The sequence below is a fragment of the Polypterus senegalus genome, chromosome 15 (assembly GCF_016835505.1).
Source record: "Polypterus senegalus isolate Bchr_013 chromosome 15, ASM1683550v1, whole genome shotgun sequence".
Lineage (NCBI taxonomy): Eukaryota > Metazoa > Chordata > Cladistia > Polypteriformes > Polypteridae > Polypterus > Polypterus senegalus.
In genome coordinates, this window is record NC_053168.1 from 46,631,792 (window position 1) to 46,657,445 (window position 25,654).

Sequence of the window (25,654 nt, forward strand, 5' to 3'; positions counted from 1 at the left end):
TTCTGATTGAAGATAGAAATCAACGTTTACAATGAGGCTGCTGCAGAGGTGGCACTAGAAAAAAAAAAAAAGAACATGCTGCTGTGCTGGGCAGGTGTGGCAAGTGTTAAAATCTGCACCTAAAGGGTCATAAAGGATTTACAATTTCTAGCATAAGAGGATAAATATTACAATGGAAAGTGAGATAGCGGTCCTATTGTGGGATTATTTAGTGGAGCGTTCAGCAAAGATGAACAATATCAGAATCAACAAACTGACAAATGGCAACACCATAGTCTCATAGTAGTATTTCACCTAAAAGCTATATAAGATCATTAAAACAAAAAAGGTGACAAACCTTTTATGGTTAATACGGTTTAAATAATAATAAAGGAAAAAAACATTGACATATCCTCTCCTCTCATCTATATTCAGAAACAGGAATTTCAATGACCCTGCCACTTCAAGGGCTCAGTTTAATGTTCAGTCTTACACTTACTACATTTGATCGATTTACCTACCTTTAGATGTGGCCACTTTAATTGTTGCTTTATTGCTTATCACTTGTACTCTGCACCCTCAAGCACATATACTCTTGCAGCTAATCATGAGGTTCCCAAATGCCAAGACACATTAAATAATTATTACTCTTTTAGAGAGTTACATAATTTAATACTCTTCTTTTAATTAAAATGTTTGTGTAATAAAAATGTTTCGGAGGCCTAAGACCTTCCAGAATTGAACATATTCAAGATACACAAAATATAAAAATGTTCTTATTTAAAACAAAGTACTGCTTGTAACAGCAACAGGCAAAAAAATAATAAATGCACCAGAAAATAATCCAGTATATTCCAAAAAATATGCAAGATTCTAAGGAGGTGGTAAGTACATTGGCTTTTAATATTGCCCTAATTTTTAACTGTGTGTAATTATTCTTAATGTTTTATATTTTCCATTTATACTTTATGTCCAGCCATGCATGTATCCACTTTTTAAACCAGCTAAAAAGAATTAGTCACAGGCTATATAGTATATATATATAGTATATATATATATATATAGCCTGTGACTATATGAGCCTATATATATATATATATATATATATATATATATATATATATATATATATATATATATATATATATATATATATATATATATATATTATAATATATATTATAATATATATATATATATATATATATATATATATATATATATATATATTATATTATATTATATTATATATATATTATATATATATATATATATATATATATTGTGACAACTGGCCCCGGCACAGACAGACGGACATCATATTTTTCCCACACACTATTTATTTATATACACTATATACAAGGTCTTTGCTCACGTGCACCCCCAGTGCCTTCTCGCACCGAATTCCCCAAAAGTCCAGGCCCACAGTCCTTAGTGCCTTCCTGGCCGCCTCCTGTCCTCGCTCTCCAGCTCAGTCTGCTTCCTCCCGACTTCCACCAATGACTGGAGGGAGGCCCTAAATAAGGCTCCCGGATGAGCCCCAGGTGTTCCGTCCTTAGCCACGCCCAGCGTGGCGGAAGTATCGCTCTCTTCCTGGCAGCTCTCCGGTGCCACACAAGTCTTCCCCGGCACTTCCTGGTGTGGCGGAAGTGCCGGCTCCCGGATAATTAGGCACCGGGGCGCCGCCTGGCGGTGGCCACAGGTCCCTACAGGGCTGGGCTTCAAAGCCCTGTACCCGAGGCCCCCTGCCTAACCAGGACGGACGCCCCCACTCCGTCTGGAGGAGGCACTCGCCCTCCTCACGTCCTCCAAGGTGTCCCGGCCGGGCTCCAGCCCCAGCCCGTACGGGATAAACCGGCATCGGAGCGCCGCCTGGCGGTGACCACGGGCCCCTACAGGGCTGGTCTTCCATGCCCTGTACCCGTGGTCCCCAACAGAACCAGGACGGACGCCCCCTCGCGGTGTGGAGGAGGCACAAGCCTCCTCTCGTCCTCCAAGGCGTCCGGCCGGGCTCCAGCTCCGGCCGGCGACTGCATGGGATCAACCGCATCGGGCGCCGCCTGGCGGTAACCACGGGGCCCCTACAGGGTAGGGCTTCCATGCCCTCGACCCGTGGCTCCCAACAAAACCAGGACGGACGCCCGCGGTGTGTATGAGGCACAAGCCCTCCTCTGTCCTCCTGGCGTCCCGCCGGGGACCACAATATATATATATATATATATATATATATATATATATATATATATATATATATATATATATATATATATATATATATATATATATATATATATATATATATATATATATATATATATATATATATATATATATATATATATATATATATATATATATATATATATATATATATATATATATATATATATATATATATATATATATATATATATATATATATATATATATATATAAAATGTGTATGTCCAGTCCTACCCTCTGGAAATGACCCTCTATCTGCCGTAGCCAGGTGTTACGTGGGTGACCCCTTGGCCTGGTCCAGCCACTTGGGTCCCCAACGATGAGGATCTTATGAGCCGGATTAACCCTCGGGGAAACACGCCACATGGCCATAGTGCCATAAGTGATGCTCCCTCACAATCCAGGTAATGTGCTTCATTCGGGACTCCATGAGCAACCACTCGTTCAACACAAAGTCGTAATAAGATTGCTGATAAATTGAAATGAAAGTCACTGAATAAAGAACTAATAGATTCTGAATTACCTTTGGGGAAAAAAATGACATTAAAAATGTGATTATAAAATGAATTATAAATGAGTGGCAAGTAGTATGGCAATAAGGGAAGGAGCTTATATCAGTTAAAACCAACAGTTAATAATACAATTAAATTTAATAGCCAATCAAGGGGAGATGATAACAGACTTCAGTTAGGACATTGTGGATTTAATCATTATTTATGTTATTTTGAAAAACATTGACACAGGAATTGCATATAATACATGGGAAAAAAAAAAAACATTATAATGCCTTGCAAAATGTTTAGGAATGAACATCAGAAATTAATTTAAATTAAACAGATAATGAAAATCATTCAGTAATTTTAGTGATATTATAAAGATGATTATAGAGAATGGACGTCTATTAAGATGATTTAAAACGTATTTTAATGACACTGGGAAAAATAGCTTTTGTGAAGAAAAGTCCATAAGAATATAGCAAGGAATCCAGGAAAGAATATGGTTGTTTATTCAGCAGATGGCAGCCTGTAATACAACCGGAGGAGTAAGAAAAAGGCGTTTCCTGTTCGTGCACTGCTGATTTTCCATAAGTATTTGTATGCACATATTGTAAGCATACGCCTGGATGACTTGACGCGTGGAATATGTGACACAAGAAACGGGAGTTTTTTTTATTGGATGTTTTGATACCGTTTGTTGTTACCCAGTGTTGGCCCTCATAGACGCCCAATTTCTCAGAAGCTTGTGTTCTCTGTTCTCCTTGAAAACAGGAGATTTCATTTTTTCCAGAAAGCACATTCGTATGTACAGTTGTGCTTGAAAGTTTGTGAACCCTTTAGAATTTTCTATATTTCTGCATAAATATGACCTAAAACATCATCAGATTTTCACTCAAGTCCTAAAAGTAGATAAAAAGAAACCAGTTAAACAAATGAGACAAAAATATTATACTTGGTCATTTATTTATTGAGGAAAATGATCAATATTACATATTTGTGAGTGGCAAAAGTATGTGAACCTCACGGATTAGCAGTTAGTTTGAAGGTGAAATTCGAGTCAGGTGTTTTCAATCAATGGGATGACAATCAGGTGTGAGTGGGCACCCTGTGTTATTTAAAGAACAGGGATCTATCAAAGTCTGCTCTTCACAACATGTTTGTGGAAGTGTATCATGGCATGAACAAAGGAGATTTCTGAGGACCTCAGAAAAAGAGTTGTTGATGCTCATCAGGCTGGAAAAGGTTACAAAATCATCTCTAAAGAGTTTGGACTCCACCAATCCACAGTCAGACAGATTGTGTACAAATGGAGGAAATTCAAGACCATTGTTACCCTCCCCAGGAGTGGTCGACTAACAAAAGATCACTCCAAGAGCAAGGCGTGTAATAGTTGGCGAGGTCACAAAGGACCCCAAGGTAACTTCTAAGCAGCTGACGACCTCTCTTACATTGGCTAAGGTTCATGAGTCCACCATCAGGAGAACACTGAACAACAATTCTGTGCATGGCAGGGTTGCAAGGAGAAAGTCACTGCTCTCCAAAAAAAAAATTGCTGCTCGTCTGCAGTTTGCTAAAGATCACATGGACAAACCAGAAGGCTATTGGAAAAATGTTTTGTGGACAGATGAGACCAAAATAGAACTTTTCGGTTTAAATGAAAAGCGTTATGTTTAGAGAAAGGAAAACACTGCATTCCAGCATAAGAACCTTATCCCATCTGTGAAACAAGGTGGTGGTAGTATCATGGTTTGGGCCTGTTTTGCTGCATCTGGGCCAGGACGGCTTGCCTTCATTGATGGAACAATGAATTCTGAATTATATCAGAGAATTCTAAAGGAAAATGTCAGGACATCTGTCCATGAACTGAATCTCAAGAGAAGGTGGGTCATGCAGCAAGACAATGACCCTAAGCACACAAGTCATTCTACCAAAGAATGGTTAAAGAAGAATTAAGTTAATGTTTTGGAATGGCCAAGTCAAAGTCCCAACCTTATTCCAATCGAAATGTTGTGGAAGGACCTGAAGTGAGCAGTTAATGTGAGGAAACTCACCAACATCCCAGAGTTGAAGCTGTTCTGTACGGAGGAATGGGCTAAAATTCCTCCAAGCTGGTGTGCAGGAATGATCAAAAGTTACCGGAAACGTTTAGTTGCATTTATTGCTGAAGGTGGGGTCACACCAGATACTGAAAGCAAAGGTTCACATAGTTTTGCCACTCACAAATATGTAATATTCGATCATTTTCCTTAATAAATAAAATGACAGAGTATAATATTTTTGTCTCATTTGCTTAACTGGTTTCTCTTTATCTACTTTCAGGACTTGAGTGAAAATCTGATGATGTTTAGGTTATATTTATGCAGAAATATAGAAAATTCTAAAGGCTTCACAAACCTTCAAGCACAATTGTAGGAGATATATATATATATATATATATATATATATATATATATATATATATATTTATATTGGATGAAGAATTCCATTAAAAGCTTAAAAAAGGTCTGGGTGAAAAAGCCTAAAGTTCCAGAATGTCTTACGTATGTGAATGTTTTATGAATCTGGAAACTCCTGTCCCCTCATGGACAGTCTACCTATACGTCCGCTCCCTGTCAGTCATTCCTTACCTGGTAACTGGCCATTAAATGTGATACTGTATTGTAATTTATTATAGTCGTAGTCATTCTAGGCACAGAGCATGGATCAGATGAACTTGGGATTTTCATACTAATACAGAATGCAAAGGTATAACAATAAACAACCATATGAATAAAATCTAATTAAGGAAACAAATTCCCATGCTTTTTGTGCACCGGTTCTGTATTTGGCATTACACCGGCCAGAGAACCGAAAGCTATCCCGCCACCATAACCAACTGCGGTCTTAACAAGACTCCATAACTCTACACACGGAAACCCAAGCGTCCTTTTGAAAATGTTGGAACTCACGCAAGACAAGAACATTCCAGGAATACAACACAGGTGCTACAGACTGTGAAAAAGCGGCCCAATCTACGTCGTGTCTGCGAAGAATAAAATCTAAATAATTTTAAGTGTTATTTTATGAAACTAGAAGAAGATTGATACATTACCCTTATTTCTAGGAAAATGAAACTGCCACTCTTAACTGTGGTATTTTATATTCAGAGTTTCAAAGTCCGACGCTCTCTTCATGAGAGCCCGCCCCTTCTCTTTAATATTCCATCCTGAGTGGCTCAGTCAGCTTTCAATCATTACAAGTCACAAGGCGGTTATCTGCTGTCTAACCGTGGCATAAAACGCGTCAGCCTTGAGTTTTGTATTTCGCTCTTAGTTTTACTCCCTTAAAATTAATTCGGCATAAATGGACGACGAAGAACTTTCGGGGGCTCAGCTTTTGGCAGAAGCTCTGCGCACACAGGTGTGTATGCACTTTTTCATAATTCACAGCAATGTACACTTCTCTGTGTTTCACAATTCATTGTATGTTTTCTCAACATATATCCCTTTAACCTTAAAAAAAGCCACTTGTTCCAGAAGTTTTGCTTTTCAATTCGTGGTGCTGTGGTGGAACCAATCTTGTCAATTCATTATTTCCAGTAGGGAAGAAGTATATTGTTGCTCCAAATAAAATCGGGGCGAAAGTTTAAAGCGATATGTCAAATGAAAAAAATATTACAGGCTTTATCATTAATATTTGCAACTTATCATTATTAGTAACTTTTAAAATATTCCGCTAGTTCCTCCTCAAATGCAATTCAGTTTGTTTGCTCTTACCGTATGCATATATTTTAAATCCTTAGGCAGTCACGGGGTAATTCTTTACTATTTGTACACGACGTGCACATGGAGTAGTTCATTTGTGTGGGCGAACGTTCAGTTCATAAATAATCAGCCTGACATTTTCAGTAAAGTTGGAAGGTTAAGGGGTAAGATATAGTAAATGACTGACAACTATAAAGAGCACCATTTCATCTCCCTTAGTGCATTCCTGAAATATGCTCCATATCAGAACCGGTTCTAGGATTTTTGATGCCCTAAGCGAAATTGTAAATGGCGCCCCACACCACCCTCTTTGCTTTGAGGAATCATCACTGCCAGACCTGTAAATTGAGAACAGGAGAGGACAGTATTTAGGACCTAAAGTTCAAAATTTGAAAATGATGAGTTATAGGAATGTCTGCTCACAAGACCATCTCAGAAAAACACACTCTTGAGGGGTACAGTTTCAGAAAATAAGTGGGAACAGGGCAGTATGAGTAGTCTATATTGCTTTTAACATTTCTCTAAAAAAATTACAAGCACTTACATTTTTGCTGCAACTACAGTTTGATTTCTATAGTTATCTATTTAAACTACCATCTAAACTTGTGCTTTTTGATGATGGTGACATTCTGCATATAAACTTTTTTTTAGCTAAGAAATTACCATAGCATATACATGTCATTTAAATTAATAAAATAATTTGAAAACTTAGCATAATTACAATATTCAGTGAAACTAAGAATTTAATGATTTTCTTTAAATAGGAATCATTACCCACAATTCCTATTTACCACAAATAATGCAATCTGCCTATCCAAAAAAAACAGTCATCTGCTTGACCGTGCCCAGAGCAAATCTCACAAATGGTGGTAGGCAGCAGAGGACAATGTTTGCAAAGTTTTTTACAAGTTTTAATATATTTCAATTTGGGAGACAGTTATAGTTTGGGTTACAAGTGCTTTTAGCAATTCAATCAAGAACTACAGTCATGTTGCAGTTTTGGTCGTTTAATTTTATTTCGCCACATCTGTCTCTTCTATGCTACAGTTGGAGGATTATAATTATTGCCATCATCATTGTTGTTGTTTGTGTTATTGTTGGACTGTGTAGGTCATCAGATGTTAAGACCAAACATCGCTAGCATGTGAAAATATAAAACAATATAATCAGACATTCACTTTAAGTCAGAGTGTTCATAGATCTTAATTGTTTAAAAAAATGTTGTGTCACCCAGGGCCATTTCTGGGCAACAGATTATGCTGGGTATAGTGCAGACAGTGCAGGTGCTGCTGAGGCACACAACACAAACATTTCTTTGTGTTCCAGTCTGGTCCAGACAATTTGTTTTCTAAACAAAATAAAGATAGGAATCCCAGCATGGGGCTGCAGTAATGCACCCTGACCACTAGAGGATGCCCCAAGTGCTTGCCTAAACCGCATATGCCCAGAAATGGCACTGCTCAATATTATATATTACATACGCATTTAAGAGCTGCATAAAAAGTCTGAATGAATTTAATCTTTCATTTGTTGATAAGAGAAGGAATGGAAGTGAAAGCACATAGACTGGGCCCCTAATAGGTGTCAATTTTTGGCAATTCAAGATTTTAACTTTCTTATCTCTGTCCCCTTTATTAGTATGTATTAGTTACATACTTAAAAAAAAGTATGTGACTTCTGAAAATATGTAACACCAGCGTCAAGTGCATTAATGGATCCTTTACTCATTACAGGGCTGTTTTACGTGGCTCTGTATCCTTAAAAGAACTGCTCACTATAGGTCGCACTAGATGGAATTCTGTTTGTAAGGCTGGCTGTTTACATAGGTACCTCTGAAACGGTCTCTGGAGCTGCTTATTTCAGTGATCGAATGCCGGCTTATGCTATTGATGACTGATCACCAATTTGATGCAACTTGTCAATCTATACTAATAAACGGAAAAGCCCTCACTCACTCACTCACTCACTGACTCATCACTAATTCTCCAACTTCCCGTGTGGGTGGAAGGCTGAAATTTGGCAGGTTCATTCCTTACAGCTTCCTTACAAAAGTTGGGCAGGTTTTATATCGAAATTCTACGCGTAATGGTCATAACTGGAAGCTGTTTTTCCATTTACTGTAATGGAGATGAGCTTGAACGCCGTGGGGCGGAGTTTCGTGTGACATCATCACGCCTTCACGTAATCACGCAGTACATAGAAAACCAGGAAGACCTTCAAAAAGCGCTGAAGAAAACATGCATTATATAATTTAGAAGGCAGCTAAACAATAAGAAGCGAAGCGAAAGTGACATATACAACCATATTCATGAGTTCTGCTACTTGAAACAAAGCACGATGTAAACCTACATTTTAAATTAAGTTCATGGACAGGCTGCCGCTGGCGTTTGTAATTTAGTGCCTGCCCATATAAGGCCGTCCGTCAGCGGCAATCCAATAGCAAACTGCCACTAAATATTCACGGGTGAAGGACTGTGCTTATGGAGAGGAAGATGAGATGGTCAGGGTGGTGTTTGACACAAACTCAGCGAAACTGCGAGAGAAAGTTTTAAGTGCCAGGACTAAGGTAACATTAAATACAGCCATGGACATAGCACGAGATGGCACCAGCACAGCTGGGAACCTTCGATGCATGTACACCGAGCGGCTCACGTGAACTGACGCAGTGCACAGATAAAAGCAACAGTTCCAAAGAGCTGAACAAAACCAATTACACAATTGAAAAGGCAGCAAAAATATGAAGCGCCTGATACATACAAGCATATTCATAAATCCAGCTACTGCGGAAACAAAGCACACGTGGAAAAAGTCAATGTCCCGCTAAAGGAAGACAGTGTAAAAAAACCCGTGCATGCAGTGTGTCAGGTCTCAGATAAAGAAGAAGACGAGCTGTTTATTGATGCAGTAAGAAACGAATCGATGAATGAAACCTGTCATCTTTACAACGATTGACAAACACGGAATGTAACTTGAACACAACACATCCTACAAATACGAACCTGATTGAAAGAAATAATGATAATCAAATCCTTGATGACAGCAACACTCAGTAACACTCACAAAACAAATACTGTATATTGACAGTCATGTTACGTTATTTTTAAAATGTTCCCTTTTCTTTTCTAGCTTTTTAACACACTACTTCTCCGCTGCGACACGGGTATATATATATATATATCCGATCTACATACTCGAATAATGGATACTTTATTCGCCATCAATGATTGTTTTGGTAAAGCCATACTCAGTGTATTCATTAGATGAACGGTAAAAAGTAAGAGCGAGGGAGGATGACTTATTGAGGCATGCAGGCTGTAGTGCGTCAACTCTATCTGAATTGCGCGATCACATTTAAAAAATATATATTTTCAAGTTCTATTTAGTCCATATGTGTCAAACTCAAGGGCGGGCCACATCCGCCCGCGTAATTATATCCGCCCGCGAGATCATTTTATATACTGTATTATTGTTATTAATGGCCCGGTATATGAAGCGCTGGTAACACAATAAACTACAGATCCCATAATGCAGCGCTTCAGCTGCCTTGCACTTACCGCGTTAATCAAGTCTAGCTTATGATGCTGCAAGTTATTGCGAAGCTAGCTCACACGATGCTGAAGAGAAAAGTTGATTCTGAAAATAGAGCCTTTAAAACCGATGGGAGGCTGAGTATATGTTTACTGAACCCGTGTGTCTCATTTGTGGAGCTAATGTGGCTGTAATTACAGAATTTAATCTAAGACGGCACTATGAGACAAAACATCAGGGTAACCTGAAAGACCTGAATGCAATGCAGAAGATACAGAAAGCAGAAGAATTAAATAAGAATCTGACACTTCAGCGGACGTTTTACCCGTGCACAATCACAAAGTGATTTCAAGTGAAGCTGCTTTTATGGGAGACACAAATGCACCAGTGCAACTTGCCCCACTTTCCCTGTTGCCAAGTAATGTTAAACCAAGTCGTCACTACGGTGTTCCCAAATACGCACTTTGCTGATAAACTGAGCGCACTGAGTTTGCACGGCGCTTTGGTGACTTTGAAGAACAAAAAAAGTCCGTCTACATGCGGCTCGAACCTTGTGCATGTTTGGTAGCACATATCTGTGTGAGAAGCTCTTCTCAGTGATAAAGACTAACAAAACAGCACACAGGAGTCGCCTCACTGATGAGCACCTGCAATCCATCCTGAGAATCTCCACAACACAGAACCTCACACCAAACAGAAACGAACTTGTTGCCAAAAAAAGATGCCAGGCGTCCTGCTCTAAAATGACATATGAGCAAAGACAACTGAATGATTTGATTTGTTATTGCTGAAAGGAACACATTTTATTTATATTTCCAGGTTTTGTTATGCAGCATGTTCATATTTGAATTTGTATAATTTTGACAGGATATATTTTTATGGAGAGCAAAATCTTTTGGGATATTTAAAATCTAAGTTTATTTTTTATATAAAATTACATACGAGTAAAGAAATTTGAATGTTTGTTCTTTTAACGCTTACTTTATTTCTAACTTGTATAATTTAGACAGGATATATTTTTATGGAGAGCAAAATATTATAAGTTGTTTAAGGTTTGAGTTGATTTATTCACGAATAATATTCCTGTCTGTTTTTACCATTCCTACCAAAGATATTTCTGTCGACTAAATAAAAATTCCTTCTATTTAAAATTTAAATAGAACTTGAACAAATACGATAGTTCATAATATCCACGCAGACTTGCACGTAAGAGCGGGAGTTATCCGTTTTAACAAGCAGCGTATTGCACTGATATGAAATAGCTGTGTGTGTATATATGTGTGTGTATGTGTGTATGTATATATGTAGATATATATGTATGTATATATGTGTGTGTGTGTGTGTGTGTGTGTGTATATATATATGTGTATATGTATAGATATGTATATATATATGTTTGTGTGTGTGTGTAAATATATATGACAGCAATACTCATCACTCACAACAGTGACAAAACAATTACATTGACAATCATCTTACGTTATTTTCAAAATGTTTCCTTTTCTTTTTCATTGCTTCTTTAACACACTACTTCTCGGCTGCGAAGCGCGGGTATTTTGCTAGTACTGTTATGTAGCCCTCCTTTTGAATTTGGTGTCCCTATTAGCCACTTCCAACTTATTTGAAGAAGAGCTAAGTATGTCTATCGCTGTCTCTGTGGCACTCTGTTTGCTAAAATTGGATATTATGTCTGTCTGCTTTTCATCCCACAGCTGACACCAATGTTGGAGTGCCAAAATGGATCCTTTGCTCTATACGTGGCTCTTTTAGGTTGATTGCGATCCTTAAAAGAATTGCTCACCATTGCCTAATTAGATGGAATACTGTATGCTACATTGTTGGCTTACTGTTTTTAAAGGACCCTCAGCTGCTTGGTCTGAAGATTCTCATTTTCATGATGGAATGGCAGCTCATAATATGGATGATCATCCCTTGTTGATTCACCTTGTCAATACTGTTATAGTATTCGGACCCTTGATCAATCCTCTAATTTTACTTAATAACAAATCTATCTGTTCATTTTCAAACATGCTTTTCATAAGCAGGGTCATAAGGAAGCCGGAGCCTATCCCAGCAAGTAATGGGCGCAAAGCAGCAACAACACCTGGGCAGGGCGACAGACCATTTGAGGATCAACAAACACACGCACATATTTGGGCCAATGCAGGAAAGCCAGGACAACTAACCTGCATGTCTTTAGACGGTGGGAAGAAACCAGAGCTCCTAGAGGAAAACCCCACGGACCGTAAGAGAACATGCAAATTCAACTCAAGGAGCAACTGGGATGTAAACCCGGGTCTCCTTGTTGCGGGGTAGCAGCACTACCATTGTCCCACTGTGACTCCCTGAATAATAAATCTTTTGGTTGCATTTTTATTTTAAAACATACATAATTAGATTTTTAATATGGTATTGTTCTGTGTTAGAAAAATAAATAAGGATAATTACTACCTAAAGGGTACAGTCATCATAAACATTTGCCTCCACCAGTAAATTAATAACTTTTTTGAATAAAATCCCCACAAAAAAAGACATTACTTAAAAAGATCCATATCATTGTTGGTTTGAAGTTTGCCAGAAAGCAGGGGGTTGTCCAAATTGCGATGTAGGGAAAACATTTTGTGGTCAGCTGAGGCCAAGATTCAAATTTCTGGGCAAAGTTCAAATAGATAACGTTTGGTGAAAATGTTAAACTGCTTGCTTCTAAAAAATACTTTCAGTAAAGTACAGTGACGACAACTTTATGCTGCTGGGTTGGTTTTCATCATTTGAGGTCATTTGCTGAAAATAGAAGGAAAAATGGATGATGAAAAGCACAAACCAACACTTCAACATAATGTGTTTCAGTGTACTAAAAAACTGAAACTACCTAAGGCCAAAGTAAACTTGGGGCGGCTCAAGTACAAAATGGTGAATGTTTTTTACAGAGGTGTAGTCAGAGCCCTGATTTCAGTGTAATTGAGAATATGTGGCACTATTTGAATTGCACAAGGTGACCACACACACACACACACACACACACACAGGTATATTCTCAGGTTTGTTTTTTGGAGTAGGGCTCCATCATTATTGATATCTAATCTGCTGTTTGATATCGGCAGATCGATCATCTTGTGATATGTCCAGGAGATGCTGTTGTGGCAGGCCTGCATGATGATATTTTTCTTAAAGGACCATCCCTAATCAAATACATCAACCATATTTGAGGAATGCTAATGTGCCATCAGATCTTTTGATGTGAGCAGCAAACTGCTAGAAATGTTACATCAGTCCTGAAAAACTTATCAAGAAAGCATGCTCCATCATAGAATTAACCCTAGACACACTGGAAGTTGTTGTAGAAAAAGGGATTGTGGCAATTTTAGAAAAATCTCCTCCATCCTCTGCAGGGAGGGCACTTTTGGAACACTTATTGCAACATGCCCATTCCACCATGGTGAACTAAGAAGGGGTCTTTTCTGCTTGCTGCTATTAGATAATTCATTGCTTCTGACATTCCACACAAAAAGATGATACTTAAGGTAATTTTGCAATTACATACATTTATTGATCAATTGTTTTATTTGTTCTGTAAATCTGTATCTTTGTTTTATGTTTCTGTTGTTTTATATGTCACAGGCAAAATAAAATTTTAAAATCTAGGTTGGCCTGTAGCATATTTATCTAAATTTGCACCTGGGATTAATAAAGTTTATATTATATAGCCAAATACTGTCCATCCATCCAGAGTATACCATTACATCAAAACCAGTTAAATACATCGAAAGCAGTGATATTCCAGTTTATGCAATTGGCATTTTTATTAACCAACATTTTGCAATATGGCACATTGCATAGAAATGAGGACTAAGGAGCTACTGTTGTCATAGAGTGAGACATTTGTGTGAGCCAGTGCATTAGGGGCCTCATGCATAACGCTGTGTGTAGAATTCGCACTATAACATGATGTAAGCACAAAAGCCGAAATGTGCTTACGCACAGAAAAATACAGATGCAGGAATCTGTCTGTTCGCCAACTTCCGCGTTCTTCCGCTACATAAGTCCCGGTCAGCGTGAAAAGTAACGCTCGCGCCTGCTGTCCCACCCCAACTCCTCCCAGAATTATGCCTCTTTGAATATGCAAATCAATATAAATAGCCCTTAAGCTCAGCGTTCTGTGAAAAGACAATGGAAAAAGCAAGAGGGAAAATGGAAGAATTTCAGCGAGTACCAAGTGGAGGGAAGGAAAAACTTACTGTTTGTTGGTTTAAACAGTGGTATAAACAACAAAAGGAAGCTGATCGAGTGACATAGCGTTTCAGAGAAACTCGAAAGCTCAAGTTCACAAAGTCGCACAGTGCCCGAAATAAAAAAGAAGTTGTCACATATCAAAGTCGCCATGAAAAGGCGAGTCGTAGCCCACCATCTGAGTGTTATATGAAAGCTTATTAGGGTACAGAGAAAAAAAAAAAGGCACACAGTGGGGGGAAAAAAGCACGAAATGTCAACTTCAATCTCGAAATTTCCACTTTAATCACATAGTTTATTTTGTCATTAAAGTAGAACATCATAAACTTCACCTTAAAATCGTTTAATCTACTAGTTTCTCAAATCCCATCTTAATTAAAGTAACACATTAAATGTTGTATGTGCTCTGTATGTGAATCACTACTTGCTTCTTAAACTGGCTTTCTCTACCTCCAACAGGACACAGAATCCATTACATTCATGATATTACAGCTCTCTGAATAACTAAAACACTGAGATGTATACGCGATATAATTTTAATGATGATATGAGTTAAAGCATGTTATTAAACATGGAAACACGGTGGCCCAGTGATTGTGTGCGACCTTCAATAAAATAATTTACGGCAGCAGTACTCGGGGGCGGCTCTAGGCTCGTGGCGGCCCTGGGCAGAGAAAGAATCGGTGGCCCTTCCCGCCAATGTCAATATGGTATCTTATGTACGGCAAATGGCCACGTCCGTTGTGGATACTGCATAGCCGCCTCGTGCTCATGACACAAGCATTTAACTTTTGTCGAAATTTGCCTCTGCATTTTTAGCTGTGTCGCTATTTTCTCTTTCTGTTTTATATTCAATATATATTGGCGTGGCGGCCCTATGCAGGTGCAAACTGTTTGTTTGAAATGAAGATCAGCTGTAAATAAAACATTTAGTAAATCTAAGATACACCTTATTTAGAAACAAAGGGATATTTTTTATGTTGAAATTGACAAGAAACAAGTAAATCTGTTGAAATAAATGTAAAACATTTACATTTTCAGACTGATTTATCTTTTGGATGTTTTTTATTTTTTAAAGGCTAATAGATCATTGACATGCAGTACGTGTGTTCTTTAAGAGAACATTTCTGCGCTTTAGTGGTTAATGAGCCTGCTTAAAAGCAGTTTTTGATGTTCTATGCGATGTTGTAGGCATTTGAAAGAATAACATCTTTAACAGTTACTAACTTTTTGGCATGCTCTTATGTCTTGTTAGAATGTTAAATACATATTTGGCATCGTTGGAGTTCCTGTAATGGAAATTGCAATGGCTGCACAAGCAGCTGGAATTAAATATATTGGAATGAGAAATGAACAAGCGGTAAGTGATCTTTTTTGGTATACCTACAGCAGCTTACAGCTGTTTGCCCTGACAGTGAGAGGAGGGACTATTGTGGTGATTGCATGTTCGCTTTATATGAGGGGGAATCGAGCTAAAGTTAGAAAATGGGATTTATTAGAAAATGGAACGAACCTTAACAAAACTGATAATGTCATTTCTCAATGTAGTCTCCACCCTTCTCAATGCACTGGCGCCACCTGCCTGGAAGTACCTGGATTCCAGCAAATTAAAAGGTTTTGTCTTGTCCTCACAACCACTTGTGCACCTGAGTTATTGTCAAACACTACATACCGAGTAGTACTACAGTCGCTAGTGCAAGTTACTGTGACTTGCTGGAGACCAATGTGAAGCCTGCTATTTGATGCAAGCGGTGGGAACTGTTGTCTCAAGGAGTCCTTTTGCTGCAAGACAATGCCCACCCACATACTGCTAAGAACACCAAGGCTTGCCTGGAGAAACTGAAGTTTGAGGTATTACCACATCCTCCTTATCCACCAGATTTTTTTGGACCGCTAAAAAAACATCCGGGTGGTCATTGATTCAAGACAGATGATGATGATGATGTGAAGAAAGTGGTGCATGAGTGGTTGCAAGGACAAGATAAAACCTTTTATTCTGCTGGAATCCAGGCACTTCCTGGAATGTGGCACAAGTGCATTGAACAGGGTGGAGACTACATTGAGAAATGACATTACCTGCTTTGTTAAGGTTTGTTCCGTTTTCTACCATTAGCTTGACTCCACCTCATATTTGCTCCTCCGTTTGCCTTTTTTTTTTTGTGCTGCCAAAATATGTTTAATTTAGTTTTACTGCCATTGTAATCCATGTAATGTACTCTTCTTTCTACGTTTTTAGATGGACTTGAAAATAAGTGCTTTTTTGTAGTAAACATTTTATTTTTACCATTCTTGTAATTCCTTACTACTCTTTTTGTTTTTATTCTTTCCCAACATAGGCATGTTATGCTGCATCAGCAGTTGGCTTTCTAACTGGAAGGTATGGATACCTTTATGAGGAGAGGGATTTTTTTGTGTGTGTTTACAGTTATGGGCCATATAGTCAAGCAGTCTGTTCTGACAGGTCAAAATCCATATCTAACAGTACACAGAACATCATCTTTTGCAGGGTATTTTTTTATTAAATGAGAGCGCCAGCTGGTATTTGGTGTTGTGCTATGAAGGAGATTAATGGCCAAAGGTAATTAAATGTGTTCATTTTATGGTCTTTGCTGCCATCTATTGGATAAATTTAAGTAATAGGGTTACTTTACTAGTACTTTATTTGTTCCAATGGGAAAATTTCTCTTTTTTACAGAACCTCAAGAAATATTAGAACAAACAAGTACCCTTCTCACATGCACATAAAAATTGCAAAAACAGTGAGGCATTATAAAGAGGTAATATAGTCAAAGACACCTTTTCTTGACATTTAGCTTTCTGCTCCTTGATATTAACTGACATGTTTACATAAACTCTTGTAAACACCCACCTTTGAAGGAGTTAATGGTAAATAAGGCTGGAAATGCTGCTTATTATCATGCTGGGCCATTTTTTCTAGTAAGTTGAAAACTTCAAGCTAATCAGATGTTATCTGATTAACTGAAATTAATTAATTCACTTATAGTTGAAGTCAGAAGTTTACATACACTTTGGGTGAATTCCTTAAAACTCACTCTATAACCCCTCAACAGATTTTATATTAATCAACACTAATAAAAGGCAAAGCCCTCACTGACTCACTCACTCACTGACTGACTCTTAACGGTCATAACGGTCGATAACGGTCGACAACGTCCACCATGTTGAACTTTCTTATTTATGGCCCCATCTTCACGAAATTTGGTAGATGGCTTCCCTGTGCTAACCGAAACCAATGTACGTCCTTATTTCGGTGGTATGATATCACTGTCGGCCGCCATATTGAACTTTTCAACGGTCTTTACTTATGGGTCCATCTTCAAGAAATTTGGTACGCGGGTTCCCAACGCTAACTGAATCCTCCTTACGTACATATATATGTTTGTAGCCTGCAGCTCGGTCACCGTGTGAGGTGTTGTTAGCTGCCTGCCTATATAAGGCCGTCCGTCGCTCCAGTCTCATTCCCTTCCTTGCTTCGCCACGGGATTCACGTCTCCCTACTAATAACTACAGCCTTTTAATTTAATCCACGGCTTCTCCGCTGTTTTATTGTTCATTTGTTACGATTATAGTTACTGTGTATGTATTTTAGACTTACTTTACATTGTTCAGGTACCCATTTCCTTTATCATTCCAACCGCACCCCCATTAACATGTCTATCGAGGTGATCACCATCGATCAAAGAACTGTCACTTACCGAGTGGTTTCCATGCCCGGAGATAGCACCTACATTTTCCATTATCTTTGTTACATATTGCACGGCCATATCAGGCTCACTCTTGATATCCGGAGGAACATTGTGTCTTATGTATTGAATGACTGGGACAGGTTCAAGGTGTGGACTGATGACGGTACAGGAGATAATTATACTACACAGGAGCACTATAAGAGTGAAATGCTTAAGCCCTTCACCTATGGTTCTGCATGTGAGTTGAAGGCTGCCGCTGAATTTTTCGGTTGTCGCTTTCAAGTGTACCGAAATGGCCAAATATTTTACACCTTTGGACAACCGCCAATGCCTCTTAAACATCTTGATTCACAGGTGACGATTTCAGTAGTGGACACTTTGATGTTTATGAATGTTTAAAGTCTCAAAAGCTGGATGTGAAGTTATCGATGAAACTGGTTGTATACTTACAACGCTTGACAGATGCTGAATGTCTCTTCAACACAAGTCATACAAATACTGTCGTAATTGAAACAAACCATGAAACTCAAACCGATTATGACAGCAGCAATCTAAGCTGTGAGATTTGAAACAAGATTACTGTTCACATGGCCAACTGTACGTTGCATGCTCAAGAGTAAGCTCAGCGCACAGCTTGGTCATATTACAACCGGAGGGCCGAACTCACAATGTGGTATACAAAAAGATCCTTAACAAATAATTATTGGTATACTTTCCCTCAGTTTAAAAAGGTTTAATTTTCTTCTTAATAAAAATTAAGGCAGTACTTCGCCGCTGCGAAGCGCGGGTATTTTGCAAGTCTATATTAATAAAAGGCAAAGCTCTGACTGACTGACTCACTCACTCACTCACTCACTGACTCATCACTAATTCTCCAACTTCCTGTGTAGGTGGAAGGCTGAAATTTGGCAGGCTCATTCCTTACAGCTTACTTACAAAAGTTAGGCAGTTTTCATTTCGAAATTCGAGGCGTAACGGTCATAACTGGAACCTACTTTCAACCATATATACGGCCATAGCCTGCAGCTCGGTCGCCATGTGAGGTGGAGTTGTGTCCTGCATCATCACGCCTCTCTCGTAATTGAGTGCCTGTCCATATAAAGTAAATATTTGCAGATGAAGGACTGTGCTTATGCAAACGAAGATGAGATGGTTTAGTGTTTGGCACAAACTCGGCGAAAGTGCGAGAGAAACTTTTAAGTGCTGGGTCTTAGCTAACATTAAATAAAGCCGTGGACATCGCAAGATCACACGAGAGATCACAAGAGAGAGAGAGTTTACTGAGAGGACCCAGGGTATAAACGAGACTTTTGATCACTTTGTAACTGAGTTAAAATTGCTGGTGAAGGACTGTGCTTATGCAAACGAATAGGAAAGCAAGGTGTAAAGCTTAACTTTAAATTAAGTTCATAGACACGCTGGCGTTTGTCATGCCTAAGACGAATACGATATTCGCAAGATACAAGTTTAATGAGAGGACGCGGGGTAAAAACGAGACTTTTGATCACTTTGTAACTAAGTTAAAATTGCTGATGAAGGACTGTGCTTATGCAAACGAATAGAAAGCAAATGTTACGTTATTTTTAAAATGTTTCCTTTTCTTTTTCATAACTTCTTTAACACACTTCTTCTCTGCTGCGAAGCTCGGGTATTTTGCTAGTAAACTATAAATTTAGCGCATCATTTAAGACATCTAATTTGTGCAGGGCAAAAGTAGTTTTTCCAACAATGTTCACTGACATAATTTTTTAACTTTTTATTGTCTATATCACAATTCCAGTGGTTCACAAGTTTACATACACTTAGTTAATATTTGGTAGCATTCCCTTTAAATTGTTTAACTTGAGCCAAATGTTTTGGGTCACCTTCGATAAGCTTCTTACAATAAGTTGCTGGAATTTTGGCTTTGTTGATTCTATAGTCTATTTAATTTAAGATCAGTGAATTTTATTCAGTTTGCAGTACATATTCACAAATATTCTGCATCTCAGGCTTATGCCTTGGTTTGTCAAGTAATTATACACAAGACATCCTTACCATTTTAAATACTTTTTGTATTTTAAAATATAAGTCTGTGTTCCATAATGCAAATGTGTTTGTTTACAATAACGTTTTAGTGTATGTTTGCCTTTTGTCTACTAAAGGTTCAATATCACTAATTCTAACTGCATGGGACTGCATATTGCAGATATTTTCAGATTTTTGAGTATTTGCTTATACATAATGAGATCAAGTAGTGAAATTCAGCCCAACAGGCTTAATGATGACTCATGCATATAATAATTTATATCACTGAGCCATTTGTTATAATAGTTGTTGAAATAACAAACATATTAAACCTAAAAAGTGATGAATATGATGTATATATTCCCATAGTTCCATTTTAATAGGACCAATGCTGCATATTTGCACTTTAAGAATATTTTTGTTTTTTTTATCAGTTTATATACAGTAGGATACCTTCTGCCACTATTCAGTGAACTGGCCAACAGGTCAGGAATATCTCTGCCAATCTTCACGTCCACATAGTGGTAGAAGTCATTGATGAGGCATTAGATTCAGCTTTCATATGGTGTGAGTGTACATACATAAAACATATTTTTGCCAACCAACATAGTAAGGCAATTTGCAACAGTGTTCGCTTTCCTAACATAATATGAGCAATTTACTGTACTCCTATTACAATAAGGGCACCTAATAAGAATATAGTTGCTTTTGTTAACTGTAACAGTCAGCAGTGAAACTCTATTAAAACATAAGTCATCAGTCTTACTAGTGCCGCACAACACTTTTGAAATGCTGCACAAGTGTTATGTCACTTCACCGGGGATAAAGCTAGTCGACTGTCTTTCATTACTTATTGGCACTCCATGCTTTACAGGGTACACAAGCCCCCCATCGTCAACCTGTGTCATTTCCCAAGCAAAGTTTTACAAAAGAGAACCCTAATGTGGTGAAATGAACTTGCAGCGTCAAGCTGGCACTCAAAAAGTTGTCAGAATTTGGAATTTCAGATTTGGAATGCACAACCTATATAAAGTTTGGCTTTCCTCAAACTTGATAAAGCAGAAAAGGCACTATTTGTTGCATGAATATTTTTTCCAGTAATCCATATTTTTATTTTTACCATGATTTTAACAATTGAAATATGTTTACTTCATAAATAATTTAAATCTGCACACCTTAAAAGAATTAAGTCACAGATTAATTAAGTAAACAGATATGAAATATTGAAAAAACACTGTTTACATGGTTATGAATGTGTTAGTTGTGTTAATATTTTTTTTTTCTTATATCATTAAAGTACAATTAATAGATACGAAGTCCCCAGCTTCAGACTTTTTGATTCTGGAAAAAACTAAAGACTGTTTATGCTTTTTTTTTTTTTTTTCCTTCCCTCCTTCTCCTCAGACCAGGAGTCTGCCTTGTTGTCTCAGGTCCAGGTCTTATTCATGCCTTAGGAGGAATGGCAAATGCTAATATGAATTGCTGGTAAGATTTATTTATCTAATTATATTAAACTACCCAACCCGCGACGTAGCATACGCCGCATAATTCACTAAGGGCACGCAAGACAGTGAGCGCAAGCAAGATACTAAGGGCACGCAAGACAGTGAGCGCAAGCAAGACGGAGCCCTGCCCACCAACTCTAAGACCAAGTAACATTGCAACAATGCATGCGCGCACCTGTGTGTGTCTCTCTCTCGCGTGCCTGTGTGTGTGTCTCTCTTGTGCGCCTGTGTGTGTGTGTCTCTCTCTCGCCTGTGTGTGTGTGTGTCTCTCGCGCGCCTGTGTGTGTGTGTCTCTCTCGCGCGCCTGTGTGTGTGTGTCTCTCTCAGCCTGTGTGTGTGTCTCTCTCGCGCGCCTGTGTGTCTCTCTCGCGCGCCTGTGTGTCTGTCTCACACGCCTGTGTGTGTGTGTGTCTCTCTCGTGCACCTGTTTGTGTGTGTGTGTGTGTCTCTCTCTCTCTCTCACGCCTGTGTGTGTGTCTCATGTGGACTGTAGCACAGACAAAAGCGACTGAGGCTGTGTTTGGTGAGTTGTTGTATGCCTCGAGAGGGACGGTGGACGCGGGAGGACGGTTACAGTTGGCGTGCGTGGCTCTGTCGTGCATATCCCATAATGCGGTAGGAGGGTTACAGTTGGCGGGCGGGGCTCTGTCTTGCTTGCACTCACTGTCTTGTGTGCCCTTAGTGAATTTATATATAGCCACTGTAGTAGAATTTGTATAAACTGTAAGAAATTAAAACTTAAAAATATATTTATCCACCTCACGTACCTCAAAGCATTGCTAGTTAAATACACATGTAGAATTTTTAACCAATGACATATGCCATGAATTAATTGAATTGCAATTTCAAAGAATATTATCAAAATTAGTCAATTGTAATAAGGTTTATATTTTTTGATAAATTATGATTGGCACACAACATGTCTGTTTTAAAGAGCTGTATTAAAATTACAAAATGTATTGTTTGTTTCCCTAGTAATTTAACAAGTGGATGCATTTGCAGATATACTGTAGAGTAAATGTAAAAGTTGTGGTAAAAATGCCATATTTAATATTTTCATTCAACTGCATTTGTATATTTTTTGATAGCTTATTATACTATTATAGTATTTTTACCTTTTTGTAATAATTTGTCGCATACCACCTTATTATAGAAAGTTTAGTTTTTTCACTGCACACTAGATGTTTCTCCAGATGTCCTAGGCTATGTTGGGTTATGTGCATAAATGTCAGTCTGCCTTAATGATCAACACTGTTTTGATTTGATTTCACTGATTAAAAATATTTGTTGCGTTTGCTTGTCTTTCGGTGTTTATTTTAGTGGCTAAAATTGCCAGGTTCTATACAATATGATATTCGTATGATCTTAATATCATGCTATAATAACTCCCTTTTTGCAAAAATTTTCAATACTACACCATTCTGCAGTGTATTATTTACATTTTTAGACTGTTAAATTTGAAATAATATTTTTTAAGGAAAAATATGTACTGTATGTCTATTTCACCTTAAAAGAAGACGAAGAAAACACATTCCACTTACTGTAAATCTTTTATTTTATTTCATTTAGTACACCAATATCTACTGCTTAGACTGGAAGTAATTACTTATGGTACCCTAGTATGCTTGCATTGTCCTACTTTACCTCTAGGTGTTCTCTTCTGAAGTGAGCTCTTATACTTGTAACAGGGTCGTCAGCCAATGGTTTGGGATAAGAATACCTTTCCTTTATAATATATTATTTGAGTACATATAATTGTGCATTTCACATTCTTGAAGTGTACATACAGGTAAGTGTATGTTTCCATGTCTTATATATATGTCTTATAGGCTACTTCACAATTTCATGTGCTATTTTCATAAAAAAAAGTGTACATTTTTATGCCCCGAAGAGCATATATTTATTTTTTGTTTATTTTTCAAAAATATGCCACATTTAAACTGCATTGATCTTTGACCAGCCAGGGGAGGGTAAACAAGATGTGTGATTTCAACAAAAGTTTCTTCTAGGCAAATTTTTGAAATTCTTTCAGAGTAGCAAGAAAAAAGAGACACATAGGACATAAGTATGCTTTGATTATGCTTATATTGTTGTCTTGGAAAATTTTATATGCTGTAGCACAACCATTTTAAACAACTGTAGTTCAATTTGGGGTCATATGAAGCAAGAGTTTATTTCGGGCAATATTGAGCACAAGACAATGTATTATTCCTGGCCACTTGCGCATACATTCGTACTTACACTTGCAAATGGACAGGTTACAATTGCCAGTTCATCTAACATGGGATATACAAGAAAATATAAACTGCTTGGAGATAAACCCTGGGAAACACAAATAGAATGTGCAAGCCTCAAATGGATCGCAGTTTGGCATGAGGTGTGAACCCAAAATGCTGAATCACAGTAGCAGTAGTGCTAGCCACTTCCCCACTATCAAATTCAGTATAATTTGTCTTCAAAACACTCCTTGCTGACAAAGAGGAAAGGCAGTTGTATTTTTTAACATTACCAGAGTTGTTTGATTTAATATAAGAGTGCTAATAAATTGTATGTTCACTATAGGACAAGGTGGGCATTACCCATTTTGCCAGACTTTTAGTGGCACACAAGGCCTATTAAGACAGTAGATTTCACAGGGGTGCAGAAAGCCAATTGCCCTGTTCTCTTTTTGGGGGCGCTGAAAGCTAACAAACTATTCTTATGAGCTAAAAGCTAACAAGCTGCTTTCTTTCTATTAGGTAGCTTCCCACTATATGTGTAGCAAAACGCTCACTGATTTTATTTATTTTTTTGTCTTGGAAGCGCCATAGTGCCTTGGAGCTGGACACCCTGAACTCTGAATGGCGCTTTTCCACTGCATAGTACGGCACGACACGGTTCAGTTCAGCTCACCTTTGGGGGGTTTTCCACTGGGAACAGTACCTGGTACCTGGTCCTTTTTTTAGTACCACCTCAGCCGAGGTTCCAAGCGCGCCGAACCGTTACCAAAACATGACGTGTAAACTCTGCTGGTCACTGATTGGCCGGAGAAAATCGTCATTACTACGTCACTGAACTTGTGACACGAGACACAACAGACCTGCTAGATTTTTAGCACAGCCAGCGAAGGTTCGGACGCACCATTTTGTTTTAACCAAAAATGGCTGTTTCGTGGTCTATTGAGGAAGTACAGACGTTCCTCTTGTTGGTAGCCGAGGAGCGGATCCAGCGAGAGCTGGATGGGGCGACGTGGAATGAAAACGTTTTTCAGGAGGTCGCTAAGCTCTTGGGCGCACACAGCTACCATCGGACTTACAAACAGTGTAGGGACAAGTTAAAAAAAATGAAGAGCGACTACAGGAGTATAAAGGACCACAACAGCCGGAGTGGTTCAAACAGGCGCTCGTGGAAGTGGTTCGACCAAATGGACGCAATCTACGGAGCTAGACCAGCGAACAATGGAAGGGAGGGTGTCCTGGACTCGGCCAGTTTGTGGCGCTTTTACAATGATGTCACGGCAGTAGAGGCGGCGCAACTATAACGACACGTGAATAATCCCGCCCACTCTAAAGCGGTACTAAACTGCAGTCGAAACGCAAACCGAGCCGAACTGAGCCGAACCAAGGTGAGCTGTACTGAACCATGCTGTGCCGTACTATGCCATGGAAAAGCGCCATAAGATCCATTCTGTCAATCCTGGCATTGTGCCATTGACTGAGCCAAGTCTGAGAAGACTGAGGAGTAGCTATTACTTCAGTAAGGGAACTTCAGCGCTTGTCCTGTTGTGCAAGAAAGAGTAACATTTTTTCCCTTGAAGTGCCAGAGAATACAGCAAAGAGGCCAACAGCAAGCTGAGGAAATCATCATTTCACCAAACTATGGTCGAAGGACCATGTAAGGAAATGTAAGGAGAGCACTCCAATGCAAGAAGAGTCCAACACTTGAATCTGGAGCACGGCCACTAACCTTCACACAAAACCATACATAACCCTTAAAGCCTTTGTATTGTAAAACTGTTTATTTTTGCAATGATAAATTAGAACTCTAAAAAGCCACTAAACAGCCAGCCCCTTTCCGTGTTGTTTATCTCTCTTTTTTGTCTTGCATCCAGTCTTCTGTGGTAATATACAGTATATGCTGTTATAATATTTCTGTAATCGTGTTTTATCAATAAATTGCATTATTCTGTTTCTTAAATCGAGTGTGCTTCAGTTTACTTGAATCACTAAGTTTAATGGCCGGAAACCTAAACCCCTCCT

The 25,654-nt window shown here is 38.4% G+C and overlaps 2 protein-coding genes across 2 annotated transcripts in view; one reads left to right on the forward strand and one right to left on the reverse strand.

The window, feature by feature from the left end:
* btd (biotinidase) overlaps nucleotides 1–5,886 on the reverse strand; it is a 31,726-nt gene extending 25,840 nt beyond the window's left edge. Inside the window, exon 1 of the mRNA XM_039736363.1 lies at nucleotides 5,791–5,886. The gene's annotated coding sequence lies outside the window, so the exon portion shown is untranslated. The remainder of the gene's footprint in view (nucleotides 1–5,790) is intronic.
* Nucleotides 5,887–5,937: 51 nt separating this feature from the next.
* hacl1 (2-hydroxyacyl-CoA lyase 1) overlaps nucleotides 5,938–25,654 on the forward strand; it is a 60,928-nt gene continuing 41,211 nt past the window's right edge. Inside the window, exons 1-4 of the mRNA XM_039736362.1 lie at nucleotides 5,938–6,098; nucleotides 15,453–15,557; nucleotides 16,534–16,574; nucleotides 21,316–21,396. Of these exons, the coding sequence (XP_039592296.1) occupies nucleotides 6,042–6,098; nucleotides 15,453–15,557; nucleotides 16,534–16,574; nucleotides 21,316–21,396 (284 nt within the window). The 5' untranslated portion in view covers nucleotides 5,938–6,041. The remainder of the gene's footprint in view (nucleotides 6,099–15,452; nucleotides 15,558–16,533; nucleotides 16,575–21,315; nucleotides 21,397–25,654) is intronic.